Raw genomic sequence first — 23,024 nt, 5'->3', positions numbered from 1 at the left:
GTCCGATGGTTGCAATGACCCTACCTCGTGCAACACATTTCAACCTGGCTGCCCCAGAAGAGGAGATCCAAAGGCACCCTGGGCCACCCTGCAGCAAAGCCAGCAGCTGTCCGCTTGCTAGTGCTCTTCATGCTTCTGAATTCCATCCAGAATCAGGGCCTCTCAACCCCATGTCTGGACGAGAATAGAAGCTCCCACAATGGCCAGAGGACAGACTGCAGGGAGGAGTGGGGGAGCCGTCTGGTTGCTACGGCAACAATAAAAGAATCATTCTCATCCTAAGATTAACACATGCTGCGTTTTATAGTGGCCAGTCCCCGGCAGACCTCAAAGTGCTTTACAGACACAAGCCAGGGAAGCCTCACAACAGCCCTGTGAGGTAGGGAAGTATTTTATTAATCTCCTTTTTGCAGACGTGGGAAACAGAGTCACAGAGGGGCGAAGTCACTTACCAAAGGCCGCGCAATGAGTCAGTGCAGAGCCCCGAGCCCCTGACTCCCAGGCCCATGCGGTAACCACTAGACCATGCTTCCTCCCTTTTGGCGTGGCATCATCACAGGTTACTTACAGTAACTGGGAGTCCCATGTGTGTATTTATTCTCCCCCAGACTCTTCATGTGACCCACCAGAGTAATATCTAGGGGCAAAGCTAGATCCAGCTACCCATCCAGAGAGAGGGCTGTCCACTAACCTAATCTGCTACTTCTGTGGAGGGTACAGATCAAGTGCTGATTAAACCCGTCCCTCAAAGGAGGCCTAGTGGAGAAAAGTAACAGGTTTCTGCTGAGTTTACTTTATTGAAGCAGCACAGTGAGATATAGTGGTGTGAGGAGAGCGGAGAATGGGACTCCCCGGAGGGACCACAGAATCAGAGGAGCTAGAGCTGGGAAAAGACTGACTGGGCCATCTAATGCCATCTCCCTACACCTGAGCCAGTGCCGGACTGTCCCCTAGAGAGTGTAGGAGGAGGACGAAGGCAGGTTTTGCAGCACTGAGGATTAGAGCAACTTCCTTGATGCTTAACATCAATTCTTCCATGACTTGCCCTGGAGAGAGAGGGAGACAGAGCGCTTAGTGTCATCGTCCTGGAGGGCAAAACCTCTCTAAAGAGCGCTCGAAAAACCAAACAGTGCCCAGCTCGCTGCCCTCCTGGGGGAATCTAGCCCCACAGGCATGGCCCTGCATTACGAGGGGCCAGGGAGCAACACGCTCTGCAAAGCAGGCAGCCTGCGCCTCCCTTCCCCAGGGCAGCTCGGCCTGAGAAGGCTTGCACTCCGGCTGCAGGCGCTGGGATGGTTCGCTCGGGGGGTTCTCCCCAGTACCCGTGCACACCTGGGCGCTCTCACAGGCCCAGCCGCAAGCCGCCCTGGTTACCTGTACTGGGGAGGGATTCCCTCTGTCCCCATTTAAATCCCATCACCGCCCCCAAAGAAACAACATCGCAGGGCCCCTCTCTTTGGGTGCAGAGGGGTGGGTAAGGCTCCCCGCAGAGCCTACCAGCCAAGCGCCAGAGACCATGCAGGATTTGGGCTGCAAACCCTTGTTCTGGGGCTGTGCTCTGACCATAATGAACAAAGCAAAGATCTGGGCTTTCTGCAGAATCCCTGGGTGAAATTCAGTGTGGTTTGTGTTCTGCAGGAGGCCAGCCTAGATCATTGCCAAGGTCCCTTCTGGCTTAGAAACGTACGAGTCTATGAATCTGGACATATCTATCTAGGTGCTTGTATGGCCCCTCGTCACAGCAGCAGGAGCTGAGCATCTTTGTCTGTACCTTTGTCACGCTTCTGCTTTGATACTTGCTGGTGGTCTGAACTCCCTTACTTCTGGGAAGAGAGAGACAGAGCAAGAGGTGACCCTATCTGACTGCGTGAGCCTTGTTATGTTAAATAGGCATGTGGTCGTATGATTTACGCATTCATTTGTTGTGTGTTAACAATGTGCACTCGGTGTTGTACATTGAAACAACATTGTGGGTCACAAAAACAGGGTCAAGAAAACTGGGAACCTGCCAGCTAGAGGAAGTACCCACAACTTCAGCCTGAAGCTAACAACAATCGTTACTCACTTACGACTGGAGCACCTATTTTTTTCACTTTTTCTGTCTTCTCTTTTTTCCTACATTATCAGTCTGTCTTTGGTTGGGAAAATTGACTTGACAAAGCTAACAGCTTTGTAAGAGAGGTGAGAATGTCTGGGTGCAGCCCTGTAAACATTTCCATCATGTAAAAAAAGGGTTAAGAAAGAAAAACTGGATTTGCAAGTTTTTTTTCTGATGGGTTGTATAAAATAGAGAATGTGAAGCACCATGAGTGTGGTTTTTAAGTACTGAATGCCTTATGACAAGAGAAAGAATCCTGGAGTTTTCAGTACTAGGAAACGCTGTAACAATTTATTAATCCACGTGGGATTACAGCACCATTGACTCCAAAAGCAAACTACTCATTGGTTGGCGTCAGGCCCAAACCAAGAACCCAGAGAGGCGCTCGTCTGGGACAAGGCAGAGCACAAAACCCAGCGTGAAGCATGTGAGAGCTAGGCACAAAGCATTCTCCATTTGGGATATCTGGCTGTGCAACAATCTTCAGAAGAGATCAGGTGAATCCAGTGTCTGGCCATTTAGAAATGTTGCAAAGCCTTACTCTCTCAGAAAGCCTTTCCACCAGAAGTGACGCTCGCAATCTGAACCCCCTTTTATTCCCAAATCCCTGCCGACCCCCTTCTCCTCAAAACACCCTACTCCAAGCAGAGTTTTGACATCGAAAAGGGAGATATTCCAGGGACTCCTTGAAGTCCACTAGGGTCTTCTGCATCGCTATTGATTTTACGTGGAAAGCATCCAGATACTATGGTGATGAGTGGTAGTATAAAACCCTAAAACAGTCTGAACCCCAGCCTAAATGTAATCCAGATCTAAACCCCGTTTCCTTGCTCTGTCTCTAATTCTTTCCTGTCTCTCTCCCCGTAGTTTTAGGGCCGTAGCAGCAGATAGACACCACAGTTGCCAACTTTCACGTGGTAAATTAGCTCCCCGACTTTCATAATAAGCCAAAAATCAAGCTAATCCCATTTCAAAACAAGGCCAAAACAAGCCAATCCCTAAGAATCCCAACACTCTATGTGATTAGTTCCCCCAGCATGCAGTCTGGGACTGTGGTGGGCCTGCTGTGCACCCCTGACTCTCCCCCCCTTACCCCTGTTGCCGCTTGCCCCTGCTTGCAGCCTGGGAGCCAATAAAAAAAAAAAACAAGCAACAAGCTACAAGCCAAAAACTAGCTAACAAGCAACTCACAAGCCAATTAAGCCAAAAACAAGCCCAATTTCTGTGTTTTTTTCGCAGGTTTGGCATGTCTGGTAGACACGTGTCTTATCATTGTTATGTTACCAATGTGAATTATTTGCACAGCGGTAGTGCCTACGGGCCCTAGTCATGCACTGGGTCAGTATCGTGCCAGGCGCTGTACAAACACAGAACAAAACGATGGCACTTGACACAGAGAACCTGCACTGTTCTTGCATCTGGCCTCACTTGAATTAATAAGTAAAAGAGCTGGACAAACCTGAGCGCACGCTCCTATATGCTTTATACCAATCTCAGATCTCGTTTTCCTGGGGAAATAAAAGTCAGAGGAAGAGATTAGACAAAATGAATGCTCACTTTCCTCTAGGGAGTCACAGCTCTCCAGAAGTCACCACCACATTAGCTAATTTCAGACTCCAAGAGATGGGATTTATTACAATTTCCTTGGGACAATGTCTGAGCTCTCCCCAACTTGAGGAGGATTCATTCTCTCTATCTGTACGTCTCTGTCTTTCCATTGGGCCCGTTACCATGGCTTCTGACACCCTTTCTGATACTGGAAGGTACCATTAGCAACTTTCCCCTACATTTTCATAGCAAATGTTAAGTATCAGAGGGGTAGCCGTGTTAGTCTGAATCTGTAAAAAGCAACAGAGGGTCCTGTGGCACCTTTAAGACTAACAGAAGTATTGGGAGCATAAGCTTTCATGGGTAAGAACCTCACTTCTTCAGAAGAAGTGAGGTTCTTACCCATGAAAGCTTATGCTCCCAATACTTCTGTTAGTCTTAAAGGTGCCACAGGACCCTCTGTTGCTTATAGCAAATGTTAAATCCCTATTTTCGCTTCCGAAGAAGGAAGGGTTCCTTACGCTGCAAGCTATGATCAATTGCAGTAGCTGTCATGCACCACTGAGACCCTGACCCAAATGGCTCCCAGTTAGGAAATAAGAGAGGCCATAAGAGGGTTTCCAGGAAGTTGAGGTTATATAAAAGCGCTAGTCATGTGCCACAGAGCACAGCGAGCAGCACCAAGGTGAGCAACCAAGCACTCACTGTGCCAACTTTCCTGTGCTTGCAAGAGCTAATGTACTTTTCCCGTGGGTTCATTTGAACTCTCCTAGATATGTTTGTAACAAGACAAGGTCATAGGAGGCTGATCTGATTTTCAATACATGGGAGATTCCTCTATTTGGGGACCTTTGTTTGCTGTGACAAGTCAGTTCAAATAAACCAAGCCAGCCACAATGCACTATGATTCACTTAAGGGCTCTGCTCTCTTCCCTTCAGCTGCTCCTGGTCAATCTAATCTCACTTCTGGCCTCTCCTGCCCTGGAGACTCTACGCATACAACTGAGAGGAGATTTTAAGATGTCCCCCTTTTCCGTATACAGGTGTTGCGCCCCTCGGCATCACATGCTCCTGGCTCTGCTGCTGAGGAAAGCTCGTCGGAACGTTCCACTTTCAAGGAATTAAAAAGAAAGGGAAGCCAGTCGTGTGATTAAAACACAAGACTGGTGCCTGGATCCTCAAAGGCATTTATGTGCCTAACTCCCATTAACATGTGGACGTGGGAGTCTGTTCCCTGCTCAGCTGCAGGCCCCTGGAATGACCGTGGCCACATTGCTGCTCTCTCTATGCAAACAGAGGAATAATTGTGCTCCCATATTTCACAGGGCGTGTTGTGCAGTGTAACTCAGTCACGTTTGGGGATCCTGCCACTGGAGGGGTGAGGGCAAAGGAGAGCCAGGGTATTTGTATTTTCAGTAAATCTGGCACAGTTGCCTAGGAGAGACGCTCTTAGACTGAGCGGCTGGGATAGTGCCTAGGTAGGCCCTGCAGCGTGACCCACCCAAGCATTCAGAGAGTGCCGTTCCCATTGGAAACGTCCCAGAATTTCTCATTTGAGGAACTGTTTCAATAGCTGCTCCGAGTCAGAGCAGAAACTAACACATCAGCATGTCCCATGGGATGAAAAACCCACTTTCCATAGGGTTCAAGACCCTACAAGAGCTAAGGTCACCAGTGGGGAAAGCGCTCAAGCCAACCAACATCCACTCTGGGCAGCTGCCACTAGATAGCATCAATCCCACACGCTTAGCTGGTGCATTACCGAATTCAGAAATAACGACTTTGGCAGAGAAGGAAAACTGAGATCACCTGCACTGAATCAATCTATGAAACAAGTCAGGAAAATTAACTCTTCTCCTGCCACCATGCTGCTTGGGGGATTACCTGACTCATTAGAGCTCCCTTTCTAGAGCAGCTCTGAAGAACATTTGATGAGTCACTTATTCAACAATTTTCACACGAATTACCCAAGGAATCGTTTTTTCATTATTTACCCAGCTGGCTTCCTCTCAACTCAAATGACTTTACTAAAGTCACAAGGGAGGTACAGGTCATCCAGCTGTCCAGAAGTCAGGGGAGCAAAATTCTATTCCTGGCTCTGCCACTGATCTCCTGCGTGCCCTTGGGAAAGTCATTTAGCCTCACTGTTCCTCATTTTCCCAATCTGTGAAATGGGGAGAATATCACTTTGAGATCCACCTACGAGAAGAGCTCTATATAAGAGCTAGCTAGCTATATTATAATAAAAAGGCAGGGAGAGCAGCCTTGCCCAGAGGAGTATATGCTTCAAAGAGGGTATTAGTGTACTCACAGGATTCGGTCGCACAGCATACACTCGCTGCTGTGGGTCACACCATCTGTGCCACACACCATCTGGGAGCTCCGGGTGCACAGTACTCTCCCTTTGGTTTGGGGGTACTGACTGCAGTTGGCCTGTTGATATGACACAACAGAAGACTGGGGTGAGCGGTCACCCTGGGAGAACGCCCCTGCCCTGCTCTCTTTGTGGATTTGAGAATGGAAGGAAAGTCAGCGGGTGCCAGGTTTGGGAGATGTCCATGTAAATATTCAGCTTGAAGAAGAATATGTCTGGTTTTCTCTCTTGGGATGGAAGACTGGGCTTGTCTACACTTACTGGGGGATCGACGCGCGGCGATCGGTGCATCGGTGGAGACCCACTAAATTGACCGCAGATCGCTCTCCCATCGACTCCTGTACCCCACTGGATCGAGAAGAATAAGGGGAGTCGACAGGAGAGCGACACCGCATAGCATGAACCCCACGGTAAGTAGCTCTAAGCTACGTTGACTTGAGTTACGCTATTCACGTAACTCAAATTGCGTAGCTTAGATCACATTTCCCCTGTAGTGTAGACCAGGCCTTAGACAGTATAGGAAGGAGGGGTCTGCAGTCCAGTTCTAAACGTGAGTCACAACTGGGCCCTTTGTGGATAAAACGGCCTGATGGGAATCCAGCTAGTCAAAGCCACTCTGGGCCTGTTGGACGAAGAGACAGCAGCCACAGGACAAGTTCTGAGCTACCCAGGATGGGGCAGAGATGGAGATTATGTTTGCGGTCTCAGGTCTGCAGGGATGGCTAGGCGGGCAGCGGTGACTACCCATTACCGTCCACATGCTGTTGTTTTATGCTACCACTCCTTTCAGGGGCAGGGACTACCCTTCGTCTTCATGTCTGTACAGCACCTCATACAGCGGGGCCCTGATCCCTGCTGGGGCCGTGAGGCCCCACCGCAACCCGAATAATACTATCTTCTGTCCGTGACAACGAGACGCATTGAGCAGTCCCTGGCGTTGTGTATGAAATGCAGCCTCACCTTTGCTGGAGCAGCGTTGGCACATTCCCCCTCAGACATTACTGTAATCCCGTTTCCAGTTCTCCTGCAGAAGGGCGAAAGGGTAGGGAATGACATGCAGTTACAGTGCCACCGCCCTCTCCCGGGAGCAGAGCCAGGGTGAGTCCTTGGCACCTTCACCGCACTGGGCTGGGGCTTCCAAGTCTATGAGGACTTTTAAAATCACATTTTGCTGGGGCAGGAGGGGCCATGGACGCTTGTTGCATCGTAATTGACTGTCATCGTTTTAATCTTCCGCTCTTGCCTCTTCTGCTCTGTTTGTTTCATGGCAAGGCACCAAGGACCACGCACTGCTAGCCATGAGAGAAAGGACTACTCCATTACACTTGTAAAAGGAGAAAGGCAAGGTATTGGAAGCCGTTGCTCATACTCACCTCATCTCCGAACACAAGACGCATCTGTTGCTGTATGTTTTTCCGTCAGTGCCACAAATGGGTTCCCAGGAATTTCTGCAGAGAATTGCTTCACCCTTTATTCCATGCAGAATTCGCCTGCAGTCCACCTAAAAAGAGGGTGAAATAATATCTGATGTTTCTTTGCATCCTTATCCAGTTAGACCTTTTTTTGTGATTTAACAGAACTTGAGACCTATCCTCCCAGAAGGATTAAAATCATAGCATCTTCATTTACAACTACACTCCTCAGTAGCAGAGAACCACTAGGGTACAATGTTGCATACAACAAACACACACACCACAGCTCCTCTGATCTTTATTGAGACCACGTTTCAGTGTGTTAGGTCTCTCTCAGGGTGCGATTCACATAAGAAGATAACAGCCTACTTCTGCTACCTGCTAACAGAGTTATTCCTTTATTAGAGTAGCAAAAGCCTGTACAATTAGTGCTGAATGTATTAGGTTTCATCTTTGCTGACATTCCATGTCAGGGGATTATTGCATATACATTTACTGTAGAAGAAACGGCTGGGTGTTTTCTATACTGACCTCTTATGATGTTTGGTGGCTGCCTACCTACAAGGGCTCGGGACTTTGATATCTGTCTCATCCGACAGACAGCACCCACCAGATGGCAAAAAGGAAAACTGATGAGAGCTTGTCAAATAACACTAAAAACGATCAAAAAATAAGTATCGTGAGTTCACATTGTTGTTACTTGTGGGGCCAGATTGGCCATTGTGTGTGAGTATTCAAACCAATGCTGGTTAATTTGTAAAAACTTCCAGGAATCCTGAAAGTTTCAGGGATTGTAGCCTGAATATTGACTGGTCAGGAATTCAGACCAGGAGGCTGAGAGTCATTCTTATTTAAAAAATTTCAGACATCCATTCAGAGAGCAGGAACAAGATCATGTGACCAGGCAACCCAACAAAATAAAGAATGTCAAGTGGACCAACTTGGCTTGCAAACAAGGCTGAAATTTGTTCATATCAGCTGCTTGCACCTCAAATATACGTTGGTTCAGGTTCATTTTGTGAATGATTTATGAGCATTAAGATGGACCAAGCTCATCACATAGTTTATTGAAAGAGCTCTAAAACTGGCACGACGTAAGCGGATTCCAAGCCCCAAGCGGCAATGTTGCAGGCACACGCCCACACGGCCTTTGACCCTTACCAAGCTGAGGTATGTGAACATGCACTAATAATTGTGAGCGATTAACAGGAGCAGTGACATGTGTCCCTCTTCTTTCCTTGCATCCATAAAGACAGAAGATTTAGGTAAAGTCAACCCTGCCATCAGGTTACCATGTACATGTATCATGGTGAGGGGAAACACTCATGGCAAAAAAAAAAAAAAGAAAGCCATTTCTCTAAACTCTTTCATCTCAAAGGATCCCAAAAGGTTTCAGATTCTTAGGCCCCAATCCTGCAAACACTTGCACACCTGCAAACCCTTAAGTAGACATGGCGCATTTCAGCCAGGAGAGGGCACTGGTGCTCATTGTCTCCCTCATACATACTTTATTCTGAACTTTATTCTGAACAGGTAGCCAAATAAACCAGTGGGAGAAAGAATGGAGTCTCTTCCCCTCTCCCGAGAGCTCACTTCAAAGCCAGTGCTGTGTGAAGAGGCAATCTGGCCAGGCTTGCAATGACGAGGAGAGTTACATCCGGAAGAGAGGGGATTTTTAGCCTCTAAGCCAGGGGTAGGCAACTATGGTGCGTGTACCAAAGGCGGCAGGCGAGCTGATTTTCAGTGGCACTCACACTGCCTGGGTCCTGGCCACCGGTCCGGGGGGCTCTGCATTTTAATTTAATTTTAAATGAAGCTTCTTAAACATTTTAAAAACCTTATTTACTTTACATACAACAATAGTTTAGTTATATATTATAGACTTCTAGAAAGAGACCTTCTAAAAACGTTAAAATGTATTCCTGGCACGCGAAACCTTAAATTAGAGTGATAAATGAAGACTTAGCGCACCACTTCTGAAAAGTTGCCAACCCCTGCTCTAAGCTATAATCACTGTGCATAGCTCCAAATATTTTAAATCCTCTCCAACTTGCCGGTATTAATACGGTTGCGGGGAAAGGGATTCTCATTTTCTGATTTTATCGTTGACTGCTCTGGGGAACACAAAGAACGAGGGATGCTGTTCTGAAGAATGTTATTACAAGACTTCCCTGTTCAGCATCATCTGCTAATTCATTAATGTGCCATTTGCTCCCGCTTCCATGCAATTAATGAAGTTAAACCAGACAACTGTGACCTTTGCAGGTCCCCGCTAGACTCCTTCCTGTACTCAACACATTGCGTAGATCATCTGCCTTATGTGACAGTGTTCATATCCAAGGCAATTTGAAATCCTATCAAAGAGGATTCCTTGGAGTTGCATATCTCCCTCTAGTGGCTGGACCTCGTAAGTGCATATTAGCCTACTACCGCTGCCCCCTGATGGAATTTGCTCCTTTTGTTTATGAGGCAGGGCCCATGCTTTTGGATCCGGAGTTCCTGGGTTCTAACCCTGCTGATGACCCACGAAAAACTAGGTGGTGGCTTTTACTCTCCAAACCAATTCCAGTTATTCAATAAAGTCCTGTTGTATCACAAGCCGCTCCATGTCCTTCACACTTCCATCTGGAATTCTGTTAGAAAATATAACCAAGCTGTCGCTAACATGGTTTGTTCATTATAACCCAGAGCTTGTCATAGAACATAGGAGCACAGGAACTGCCAGATTTGAACAGACGCCAGGTCCATATACTCCAGGATTCTGTCTCTGACAGTGCCTAGTACCAGATGCTTCAGAGGAAGATCTCTGAATCCAACAGCAGGCAGATAGGGGCAGTCTGTCCCCCGCATTAGCCCTCATCCTAGTCCCTCGTAGCTAAAGATTAGTGTAACCATGAAGTTTTACATCTCTTCCAAAATTTTTGTTAGCATTAGTGATAACGCTGGATATTCTTATAATCCACATAAAGGTCCAATCTCTTTGAATCTTGCTAGATGCTTGGCTTCAATGACTTCCTGTGGCAATGAAATCCACTGTCTAATTATGCATTGTGTGAAAAAGTGTTTCCTTTTTGAATTTGCCACCTTTTTCATTTCAATGAATGTGTCTTTGTTCTTGTGTGGAGGACAGGGAAAACAGAAGCTCTAATCTACCTTTCTTTAGTTTAGAGACTTTTCTCGTGTCCCCTGTTCTCCATCTCCTTTTTAAGGTAACAATCCCCATCTTTTCAATCTTTCTTCATGAGTGTTTAGCCAGACTCCTCATCAGCCTGACAGCCCTGCTGTGAACCAGGGCTGATGGCTCGCGACTCCAATGCCAACTAGACACTTAGAGATTGCTCCTTTGTTCCTGGATTTTGCTAGAGAGTGAAGTTAGATTTACCGGAATGATAATGCCGTTGCCAACACCTTGGTTCTCTCTTCCGTTGCTGCCAGGCTGTGTTCCACAGTCTCCACCGTACGGAGCTGTGCCTTGCTGCACGCTGGAAGGAAGGGAGAGGTAGAGCATGAGCTTCTTGTAGTGTAGCCCTGGCAGTAAAGCCTCTAACAAGGGTGAACGCACAGACATCAGCTTCCTGCCTGTTCTTATTAGATGAAATTTCTCTAATACACCTTCAGGATCCAATTTCCAGGTCACCTACCTGCTTGGGGCTAAAACGAAGCTTTCTATGGAGCTGTTCCCCTCCATTCTCATTGTGTTTTCCTCCCTCTGTCTGGTCTTTTTAAGGGGTAGGGGACTGGGTAAATGACTTTGGTCCCTCATTGGAAAAGAAAGCCTAATATGGATTATCTCCATTAAGGTTACATTGAAACAGGAGAATGGCTGCCATCAGGAAGAGGCAACTCATGGGCAGGGTGGGGGACATGCTGGGTCACATGCTTCCCCCCCCCCCAGATTTGCTGCTTGGCTTGCAGTGAGTATGCTCACACAGACTGAGCATGGTCAGTAACACTGTGGAAGCTGGCTGCCCTCCCTCTGCCCCTCCCCGCCCCCACTATCAGCAGGCATGGGTCATTTCTTCCATCAGGGGAATCTTTGATCCAAAGACAATCACAGACAGAGTGGAAGTCAGTGGATGTGCCCAGTATTCTTTCAGACTCGATGGAAGGAGCAATTAAACTTGTTTACGGAGTAGAGATAGGTACAAACAATGAAGGGACTGCCCAAGGCACGTGGCAGGTTAGAGCTAAATCATGTGTGTGGAGGGGTTTCCCTGATTACAAATACGGTGGCTAGCAGATTGGTTGCAGGCTTTGTGTGCTGAAGGCAGAAAGCCAGGAGGAGGAGGAGGAGGGAGTTGTGAACATGACCCTGAAAAGAGAAGGCAGAAAGACAAAGCTTCTTGGGCACAGAGCCCCTTGAACTGGCAGACTAGGGGATTTTGGAGTGAGGAAACAGCCTGCTATAGTATTCTCCTGTGGTCAGGGCAACAGGACAGTGGGGACATGTCTGCAAGAAACAAGACTGCACCACGAGTAAACCTGACTCTTATCATCAATGTCTCCTCCTGGTGGAAACAGCCCTGCAAGGCCTCGCGTATTGGCTAAGTGCTCAGGCCAATGGGGCAACAATACTCTAGTCTCTGATGTCACTCACTGCAATGAGCACACCTGTCTGAACACCCAGCACCCATCCAGGTAGGAACGCAGGGACCCTGTGCTCTACATGCTGCTGTTTGATGGAGCAATCACAGAACAGCATGAGCCTGGCTCTCGGAAGGAAGAGACCACTGCAGGGGATAGCTGGCATCAGTGAAATTGGAGCCCAGTTCTGTCTGCCTTTCCCAATGAGCGGTGGCAACACGGCTCCTTGGCGTAGGGGTGGGCATGGTGGCGGAGAGACACAGTGCTATTTAAAAGTTGCTACAATATTCGACAGAGTGCAAACCACTGTAGCTTAGGTTAGTGTTATTCCATTATTATCTGGGGATCATTACTGTTGGCTAACATCAAAAACATTTCTCTGGGAGGACAGACTGATCAGATATGGGGGGTCAGAAGCTGGAAATATTTCTCTCCACTAAGAGTTAGTGCCATAACTTGTAACTTAGCCTGATTTCAGGCTGTTACCGTAGGTGGGGGCTAGACTGGGACAGCAGCTCGAACCATTGCTTGGATCATTCAGAAGTAGCTATGTGTTTCCATACTCACCCTCCACACCCGCCATTTAGTCCACTATTGCCCTGAACAGCCTGGCCATTGGCAGAGCAGGGAGAGGTCCCACCAGACTGGCTGCAGCTGTTCTGTGAAAGGGACAGAAGCACATTGGATGTGGGGTTTCCTCTGGGCTCTTCTATAATCTTTGAGATCTTTCTGCCACTCCAACCACCCTCGCTCCTGGCTGGGACTAGGAGCAGCACATCTGATATTCTGTTCCGGTCAGGCTCTGATACGCACCAGAACCTGTGGCATGACCAGAGGTAAGACTTCTGTGAGCCCTGATCCACCATTGCCTTGCTCCTTGTGTCATTGTTCCCACCAGTGCAGAGTGTGTGTGGGTGAGAAACACTATCCAATCTGAATGCACCCTCTTTGCACTGGTGTCAATGGTGCAGGTTACTGGTGAAGTGGGCCTTACATTCAGTGCTTCCCAGTGTGACCTGCTATGTTAGCATTAGTGGGAGTGGGACCCAGAGCAGCTTGCACATGGGGTTGGTTTAGAATAGCGGTGAAGTTCCCTCTATCTGTAATAGGGTTACCATATTCTGTACCTCCAAATGGAGGACACTCCACGGCCCCCGGCCCCGCCCCCAGCCCCGCCCATACCCCCTCCCCAACCCCGCCCCCTCCCCAAAGTCTCCGCCCCCTCCCCTGCTTCCCGCGAACATTTGATTCGCGGGAAGCCTGAAGCAGGTAAGGGGGGTGTGGGGGGGAGGAGGCGCAGCCCAGGCTAGCCCCCCCGGCGGCTCCAGCCTGGGTCGGCTCGGGCCCTGGGGTGCCGGCCCCGGCCCACCACCCCCGGCCCGCCCAGCACTGCCGGCCCCCGGCGGCCCGGCGCACCCCCGGCCCGGCTCCCCGGCTCCCCGCCGGCCCGGCCGGCCCGGCTCCCCGCCGGCCCGGCTCCCCGCGGGCCCGGCCGACCCGGCTCCCTGCCGGCCCGGCTCCCCGCCGGCCCGGCCGACCCGGCTCCCAGCCCGGACCCCGGCCCGGCACCGCGCCCCCAGCTCCCCGTCCGGCCCCGCGCCCGGCCCTGCACTGCGCCCCTGGTTCCCGGCCCGGCACCATGCCCCCGGCCCCGCACCGCCGGCCCCGGCCGAGCACCACCCAGCCCTCCCGATTTTCCCGGACATGCCCGGCTTTTGGGGATTTCCCCCCGGACGGGGATTTGAGCCCCCAAAAGCCGGACATGTCTGGGAAAATCCGGACGTATGGTAACCCTAATCTGTAAACTCCCTAAGCAGGCAACTCCGTGCACAGCCAGCCTGAGCACAACAATAACAATGCACAAAGCAAATATCACCCAGCCGTGGCACACGGTCACGGTGCAGTAATAAGCAACACAACAAAAGCCAAATGTAACCAGCCCAAACACCCGGTGTGAAAGCCCAGAACAGGAGAGGGGATTGGGGCAGAACAAACAGGGACTGCTCACTGCTCTCGGGAGCAGAGCAAACAGGCCTGCATTGTGACAACTCCTGGAATGAATAGGGACCAGGAGTGACAAAGCTGCTGTGAACTTGCTGAAGGTGAGAGCGTTACGGGAATGGGCTCAAAGATAAATACACCTGCAGAGCGAGCGGAAAGAGGAGGACACCAGATACACATATAATGCAGATGTAAGATCACTAGAGAAAAGTCTCCCATGGAAAAGCGTTGGCTACAATCAATGCAGGGACACAAAAATCCATGGAAAAGATCCAAAACCAACTGCAGGCCCCAAACATCAGAGTGCCAGGAAAATTCCTGTCCCCAGGGAACACAGGACCCTTAAACCCGTGGGACTATCAGGGGGAGGTAGATTCTACGTGCTCTGGAGCAGTCCTGGGTGTCACCATGGAGGCAGGCCCACTGGATTTACCTCAACAATTCCTCCAGGAGGAAGAATGAAGGCCAACAGTGAGACCTGTGCAACCTTCAGGCTGCACAAAACTTTCGTTGTAAAAACGCAGCAGATGGCTCACCAGCCTGGCCTGAAAAGCAGTTTGTTTCTGTTCGCTGCATTCTAAAAACCACATAACCGGAATATAAGGGAAGTGGGGAGGAAAACTGGCTGAATCCACAGACAACACTAAATTATTACAAGGATATCTCAAAAAAGAAATCCAAGCTGAAGGGCCATTTTCATGACCGAGAGTGTGTCAGCACAAGACTGCATTGAACGAGGAGTTTCTCTCATCCTGAACACAGCAACAGCCTTGTTTGTTTCCAGGCTGGGTCTCCCTCTGCTCAAACCACAGAAACCACTTTCCTCGGGGAGACAGGGCGCGGTGCCGCACCCGGTGTAGCCAGCAGGAGTTGTGCCATTGACTTCAATGGAGGCGGAATCAGGTTCAGAGTGAGTAACCGCTTTCTTTCATCTGATTAAAACTCTTTTCTCCTTGCCCTTCCCCGCCACCTCTGTGCAGCCTTCAACGGTGCAGGTCACTCCATCCTCAGGAACCACCTCCATAGCTACGCAGGCCTGTCTGATCCCCTCCCTCCCGGCTTTGCTCCGATGGTGCCTATCATGCCATTCCCAAGATTGAAACTACGACCGGCATCAGGAAGCTACATGAACGTTACTCTTCCAAATATTGCGAAGGGCATTATGTCTTATGTCCTCCTGCTGAACTCCCAGCCTGGTGAGAACTACAGTCCTTGGCTATGACCTGCACTTCGATCTCCTACCAAAGCAGCAAGACAATAAATAATAAAATTAAATACCAGGCCACTAGGCATTTGAAGGAGAATCTGGGTTTCCTTCCACACAGTGGTGAAGTACACAAGGACTGCGCCACTGTCCAGAGAGCATCAATGTATGTCCGTTACCTTAGTGTAAAGGGAAAGCGCTCCTGGGCAGGTAACAGTCTGCACAAAGCTGACCCTCACCTGATTCGTGCTCTTCCCGTGAAGGCTGTTCACAGTTGGTTGTAGGGTATTTCTCCCAAAATGGATGCCTCTTTGAGCTTCTTGTTTGCTGGAAGAAAGGGACAGGGAGAGAAGGTGAGCCCAGGACTGGCTGACTCCCACTTGCAGCTGAATCCTGTTTGTTCCAAAGCTCAACTGAAGCCTGAACAAAAATTCACTAGAAAACCAGTGCAGAAAACAGCAGAACAGAGTGAAATACGCAACCAAACAAGTCAACTGAAAAACAGGAGCGGGGAGGGGGGGCAGGAAGGGGGGTAAAATTTGAATGGAAACTAGATAGCCTGTATGCTGTGTACTGCCCGATTTGGGGGGGAAGGGGTTCCTAACTTTCATACATGACATAGGCTGCATGAACAACATGAGTGGATGATTGAATTGAATGCAGGGCCGGCTCCAGGCATCAGCTTCTCAAGCAGGTGCTTGGGGCGGCCGCTCCGGAGAGGGGCGGCACGTCCAGGTGTTCGGCGGCAATTCGGCGGACGGTCCCTCACTCCCAATCGGAGCGAAGGATCTCCCGCCAAATTGCTGCCGTTGATCGCGATCGCGCGGGGGGGGGGGGGGGGGGTTGGTTTTTTTGTTTTTTGTTTTGGCTGCTTGGGGCGGCCAAAATCCTGGAGCCGGCCCTGATTGAATGACCCTACAAAAAACCACGGATTCCAGTTATGGCATTACAGGGATATGGTTCATACTAAGTCAAAGAAGCTTTGAGACCCCTCTGCCACATCAAAGCATGCTGACAATTTCCCAAATCTGCAACTTCCCTCACCCAGGAGGTTTGCCCACCCTCAGTGAGCATGGCAGGTGTGTGCTGGGGAAACACCTCTGTTGAGCTACATGTAGAAACACTACTTCGGGGCATAACAGAATTCAGATAGAGTGCCTAATACAATTTTGAACCCCCCTCCATATTCCCTGAACACCCATCAAAATGTCCATGCTACCACACACCACCATCTCCTAATTAAACCCACAAGTTCCTGGTGGCTCTGTGCTACTCTCTGAATTTCTTTTCCCTGTTCCCACTGCACGCTACATCCCAATTGAGATGGTGCCTTCATATCAGTGCTGCAATTGCAGATGCACCAAGGAAGCTGAGTGGGGGACATATGGACGGCACAGGAGATGAGTGGAAGACTTTACGGGAGCTGCCAATAGCAGAGAGAACTTTCCCTCTAGCAGGGGTGGTGACTTTCGATCTTTACCCCACATCTCCTGGGCTTTACTTCTGCTCTGCTGCTTCTCACCTGGCCCCGGGGCCTTCGCACCAAACAGAAGGAGGAAGAGGGGCAGGTGCTGGAGACTTACACAGTAGCACCTCATGTGGGGCCACTTGGATTCAGGGATCTCAAAAGCACAGCGTGGGTGGGGACTCTATACCCGTGAGTTGCTCTGACTTGGAGCACGTGGTTCCACCTTTTGCTTGAGTTACTTGGAGGAAAGTTTCTGTACTCACAACTTATTTGCACACATAAGACACTTGTTGCTGTGCTGCCGGCCAGAAGAGTCATGCACAGGGTCATTCTCTTTTGTGCAGGTGAGGTCTCCGTTCGCGTCGACTTGTGATTGATATTCACTGCAGTCATCCTGCAGAAGGGAGTAGAACATTTCATGCAAGGTCTTTCCTGTGTTCTACTGGCTGAGTTTTTGGAAACATTGGCTCTCTCGCCAGGAAAGTATTACAGCACAACAAATGCAAGTATTCTAGCACTTTTCCCAAAACTCTTAACATACAGAGGGAGCAGGGATAACAATTTAACTTACAAACAGCTCCAAAGCAGCCCTGATTTTGCACATATCATTAAAATGGATTAAGAAGCAGTTAAATCTAAATGCACAATGCAACACACCAAACAAAACATGTAAAAGCCCAACAGCAGAAGTGGAAGGTGGCTTGGAGGAGGGTGGGTAAATCTGGTCACTGGTCTGAAACACTATTTTGTTGACATATCCAATGAATCCTAGTAGATTAGCGAGGCACGAGTTTTCCTCTACAGAAGCCACGCTGATTGGTCCTTGTCATATCACACTGATGTGTTGGATAATTCTATTTTTAATCATCATTTCAGTCATTGTAGCTGGTACTGAAGTAAGGTTCACTGGTCTGTAATTCCCAGGATCTCCTCCCCTGCCTTTTAAAAAGTTGTGTAACATTTGCTACGCTCCAACCATCTGATATATTTTTAACAGTTCAGTCATTTCATTCTTAGGTTCCTTCACAACTCTTGGATGTATTCCCATTGCTCCTGGTGACTTGCTGCTCTTTATCAATTTGTTCCTGCACCTTTATTCTATCAGCTATCATTTATAAACTTGGTTTCAAACAGGGGTGTGGGCAAGACCCTCTGTCCTAACCATAAAACCCAAAATTTTTGAATAGGTTCTAAATTAGGAAAATAGTTCTCCCAACCCTCACAAGTGAACACACTGATAAAGAGCTGAAACTGCAGGTAACAAAAACATCATTACAGGCTCACATGACTGAGGGGCAGTCATTTAACCTCCTGTATCCTGTGACTTTATGAATGAAAGCACAAAGCCACTCTCTCTCTCTCTCCAGCAACTTCTGCAGAACAATCTGCTCGAACACTTTCAGTCTGGATTTTGCTCTCCTCTGGTTTATTAATGATCTCCATATATAATTCACAACACTCCAGACTGTTCACAACTTTCCAGGTACTTTTATCAGGTACTTATCTAGCCCCCTTTATCATAACCTCTGAGTGCCTCATGATTGTTAATGTATTTATCCCCCAACACTGCTGTGAAGTAGGGAACAGACAGGGAACTCAGGCTCAGAGAGACTAAGTGACTTGCCGAAGATCACACAGGAAGCCTGTGGCAGAGCAGGGATTTGACCCTGGGTCTGCTGAGCCTCAGGCAAGCACCACTGAACCATCCTTCCTCTCTCTGGATCGCACTTGACTAAGCTCGGGGGAGTTTAGATTAGATTTCTCATGGAACAGCTTTCCCCATCTCCCTTGTGGATTTTTAAAGTAGCCTGGACACTCTAGGGTTAAAAGCTTTCACCATTTATTCAGAGAAAGAGTGAAGTGGGGATGGTACCCATATGATCTGACCCCCTGACCCAAACCACTCCACTTATGGACATAAAAAAAGCAAAGGGGGAAAAGGACCAAAAGACGCACTGCCTAGCAAACCAGCCATGTGAGAAAAGGGCCGGCCATGGAAGTCATCGAGATAAACGAGACACAATAAGGGCTGACTTGCTCCCACGCCCTGCCCTAGTCAGAGCTTCCACGCAGTGTTATTGCTATTAATTGTTTCTCAAGTGCCAGCAGCATGCTTGGAGCTTTACGAACAAGCACCATCCCTGCACTGAGAGCTTACGCTCTAGATCAGACGCAGGCTGTACATTGCAGGCTGGCACGTATCTGAGAGGGACCATGAGCAGAATTACGTATCGCTTTGAATTCTGGTTTGCCAAACGCTGCTCAGACCTGGTGTTCTGCCTGCATGGTAACAACAACAGACTTTGGTCCTCATCCTGTGGGCAAATGGGCTTTTATGGCCCTTTACTCGCAGATTAACTGAGCTTGGGTTTCCCATCATAGCAGTTAAGGTAACCAACACAAGGCCACTGGGCCAGACACATTAATCTAACCTCTTCCTTTGGGTGCACACAGAAACCCTTCATGCTTTGGTAGCAATCAGGATAACCTTTAGCCTCACCGTTATTGTTGGGCTTCTGTTCACATTTCCTCCTTGACCCGTTAGTCCATTATTTACTTGACTTGCCCTGAAAGAAGGGGAGGCAGTGAGTGACAGGGAGTTGCACAAACCTCAGCTGGAAAACCAAAATAGCTAACGACTACGGGCCTCATCCCGCAAACCTGTCCTAACTCCTGCAATGCCAGGCAATGGGACACAACTCAGGCTCTGAGTTAGCGACACCTGCACAAATTGCTTGGCCTCTCTCCATTTGCAGCTGCTCACCATTCTCTCTCTTTTCCCCCCAGACATTTCTGCCAGGCGTGTTCCATATCAAATTTCCCTTAAATGGCACATTTGCAAAACCAGAAGCTAAGAACATGCACTGATTTTTTTCTCGACATGTCCACTGTTATTTCCTGCCATTGCATTGTTGGCTTCAAAGGGTAACGGGATTCCTGGGGGGGAAGTGAAGGTTTTGGGGAGTCAGAAACTAACCTCTCTGAACTGGGGGTCAGAGGTTGCAGTATATCCCTCAGCCAAGGGGTTATGCCATACAGATGGAATTAAGTCCCACGAGAGTAGGACTGAATCTGGAGGAGGAGAGGAGACATGGAAAACAACCAGTCTAGCAGCATGAGCTGTTGCTTTAGCTACTCTGATGCAATTGTTTATTTCTCATACTCACATCATCTTTCTACACATGACGCATTTGTTGGTGTGTGTTTCGCCATCGGGGCCACGGACGGGGTTGTTATCTCTATTGCAATAGAAATGCCCACTGCGTAAGAGCGGCCAAAATTCCATGCACTCATCCTGCAAAAGCTAAAAGAGAGCATTGCATGGAGCGCTTCCCCCCTTACTGTGTGTGGGGGGGGGGAGCAGGGAGTTTAAGAATTGTTATCAGAGCTTGACATTTTTCTGAACGGAGTGATTAAAATTTCAGGACCTTTGCCCTTCCGAGGCAATAACCCATTCTTGTTGTGTCTTAGCATCCAGTCCTCATTGTCCATTATCCTGTCTTTAGCGCTTTGCACAACTTATTTAATATGGAGAACCACACAGCGGGGTCCAAAGAACTGGGTTTACTAACTACATGCATCATGCATAGCCTAACTACATACATACACTGCTGCTCCGGCAGGGCTGTGCTGGCTTCTGAAACATAGTGAGGGCCACTAGAAGGCAGTCTCACCAACTATTTAAAGGCATACGACCCAGTTCCTCTATGCTACAACCTTGGAGAGAAGAGTGTACGTGGTTATAACCCAAACGACTCACCCTCCTGGAAATTCTCATGCCTGGCAGTGGAATGAGCTAAAAGCAGCCAGTGGAGAGGCGGGAACGCAACCCTAAAAGGGGCCGCTCAGTGCAGACGTGGTGATTCTAGCCGAGCAGAGCGACCAGCATGTGATTCAGTTATGAGAGATGAACGTCAACAAAGCATGAAGCTCTCAGCAAGCCGGATATTACGCTCTCTACCAGAACCTCAGCCAACGCCCTCACAGGCGGACGGCTGAAAATGTAAACTGCGCAGAATTAATGTTCCAGCTAGTTACTGGTTTGGATTGCTCCTTATGGATGTGGGCTTTTACTGGGCACAAGCAAACGGGTCTGCATAAAATAAGAACTGAGATGATTCAGCTCAAATATTGAATCAAATCTTTTTTTGGAGATTCAAAAAAGTGGGTTTAAATTGCATGGGTTTTAATTGTCACCAGCGTGGGGTGCCAGTTGAATCAGAAACAAAAGCTGTAAAATACCAAGAGAAAAGTATCTCTCACACTATCTCTCACCTGCATCTCATGAGATCTCTGGGCCAAATATATTCAGATAAGCATCCCAAAGCCTGGCTGTGAGCTACACCCATTATCAATGATGGAAGTTACGTCTCTGAGAGATTTACAGTCTCAGTTCTACACCCGGGGCGAGAGGGGGGGGAGAATTCTGATCTTCTTTTAAAGTCTACCAGCCCTCTCATGTTATTTTTATGTGCTTTAACAAGCTAGCTTTGGAAACGTATCTAGCAGAAAGAGGTGGACTAACCTTATTTATATCTTTGCTGGCAACACCTGTGACAAAAACACAAACACAGACACAAACCATGAAATGTTATGAAGCCTGAGGAAAATGTAAGATAAAAGTATTCCCTTCATAAACTTAAATAATGGAAAAGATTGGATGAAAGCTAATCTAATGCACTCATGGGCCCAACGGATGTAACTTGTTAGCTAGTAATAGATCAGATTTTTCATGGCATGTAGAATTTGCCATTCCAGACCCACACTTCTGTACATTCCCCTTTTTCTCTCTCTCCTTTGCTGTGTTATTTTTCATGTTGTTAAAACCAAAGACTTGAAGACATTTCAGTTACTGCTTCTCCGCGCTAGACTCTAAATGCTTCGCTCCACCGCCTTGCCAGGGGCGCCAACCTCTATCAGATTTGGCTGTTTCTCCCACAAACCTCTTTGTCTTTTCTTCCACCCCTCCACTTACACCTGGAACACCTGAGCTAACCCACACTACTTCTCCCTCTAAATTCCTCCTCAAGCCCCACTTTGACTGCAATGCCTGAAAGAAATGAGTCAACTAATAATGGCTCAGCAGAGGGGCAATTCGGGAGAGCTGATATAAGTATCCCCCTGCTAAATCATTACAAGCTGTAGATAGTTTTATCTTTCTCCCTGGTGTCACAGTGAACCCACAAGGAACTCGCCAGTACATCCCTTTCACAATGAATGGGTGCATGGTAGAAAAGGTAACCCCACAGCATCGGCCTTTTACTTAACATTCCAGTGTAGGTTACTGGGAAAATACTTTCAGTGCTAACAGAGCTGGTGAAAAATTCCCATTTTCAGGAATTCACAAAACCAGTTTACATTTTTGATTCTGGCCTTGACTTCCATGTGCAAAAATTCAATTACCGTTTTTTGTTTTTCTTTTTTGTAATCTGGACAGCAAATTGTTCAATCTCCACAAACAAAGTATTTTGATGGCAGAATTATATTTTTTCCCATCACAATGAGTGAAAGTGGATGCTCTCACACTGCTGATGGAATTCCATCCTTTTCATTTACCGGAGAAAAGGCCAGTCACCAATGGCAAAGTCATGCATAGTGCCAATTTCACAAATACTCATCAAAAAGCCAGTTTTGTTACAAATGCTAAGAACGCAAAAACGATGGAGCTTTTTCCTAATACTGCTCTGGTTCTCTTTAGAACAAGCCACTTCTCCAGCTGGATGACATTTTAATCCCCTTAAGGACCCACCCTATCTTTCGTCAAAGCTTCCTACGATTTGAAGTGTCATTTATACGATCCTGAGCAGATTACAGCAAAAGTTACTCACCTGAGAAGCAGCAGAAAGATGCCAGAGCAAGGAACACAAAGGTACCTGCTGTCTTCATAGTAAGGACAGTGGCTGTTGGCCTGTGTCTAGTTTGTATCGCGTGGTAAAATCCCAGTGAGAGAGTTTGGATCATATATTTATAGGTGGCCAGATACTCCGCCTTGATTGTAACTTTCCCAAGAACCATCATTAGTTGTGAAACCAGTTTGCTGAGGGGAGTTTCAGATTCTAATGATTCCATCAACACCATTAATTTCCACAGGGATGGAACATGTTTGAGTCATGCCCTGGATCTTGTCAAAGTAAGGAATTTACAAACGGATCAGGTCAATTTCGAACACAACCAGAGGAGTCTCACCATGGGACACTCTGCAGGGTGACTAGTGAAATCAAAGTGCTTATCTAGGTGCCTCATATTTTACATCCTATATTTGCAGGCAATAGCTGCTAGGGGTTCTGTTTTAACGGCCTGGTTCCAGTGATGTCAACAGGAGCTGGGGGGTTCTC

General features: G+C 48.2%; 1 protein-coding gene across 1 annotated transcript; it reads right to left on the bottom strand.

Moving 5' to 3' along the window:
• Positions 1-355: 355 nt before the first annotated feature.
• On the bottom strand, positions 356-22,611 carry LOC128842184 (serine protease inhibitor Kazal-type 5-like). The gene is made up of 13 exons (XM_054037981.1): positions 22,518-22,611; positions 21,215-21,240; positions 19,857-19,993; positions 19,190-19,256; positions 16,953-17,083; positions 15,461-15,548; positions 12,584-12,675; positions 10,815-10,914; positions 7,394-7,521; positions 6,981-7,044; positions 5,958-6,079; positions 3,558-3,606; positions 356-1,046 (listed from the first exon to the last, which is right to left on the bottom strand). Exons 1-13 carry the CDS (start codon positions 22,573-22,575, stop codon positions 1,026-1,028), a joined length of 1,083 nt encoding a protein of 360 aa, XP_053893956.1. The 5' UTR covers positions 22,576-22,611; the 3' UTR covers positions 356-1,025.
• Positions 22,612-23,024: the final 413 nt, after the last annotated feature.

This window comes from Malaclemys terrapin, chromosome 8 (assembly GCF_027887155.1).
Source record: "Malaclemys terrapin pileata isolate rMalTer1 chromosome 8, rMalTer1.hap1, whole genome shotgun sequence".
Taxonomy (NCBI): domain Eukaryota; kingdom Metazoa; phylum Chordata; order Testudines; family Emydidae; genus Malaclemys; species Malaclemys terrapin.
This window is presented reverse-complemented; position numbering and strand designations above follow the sequence as displayed.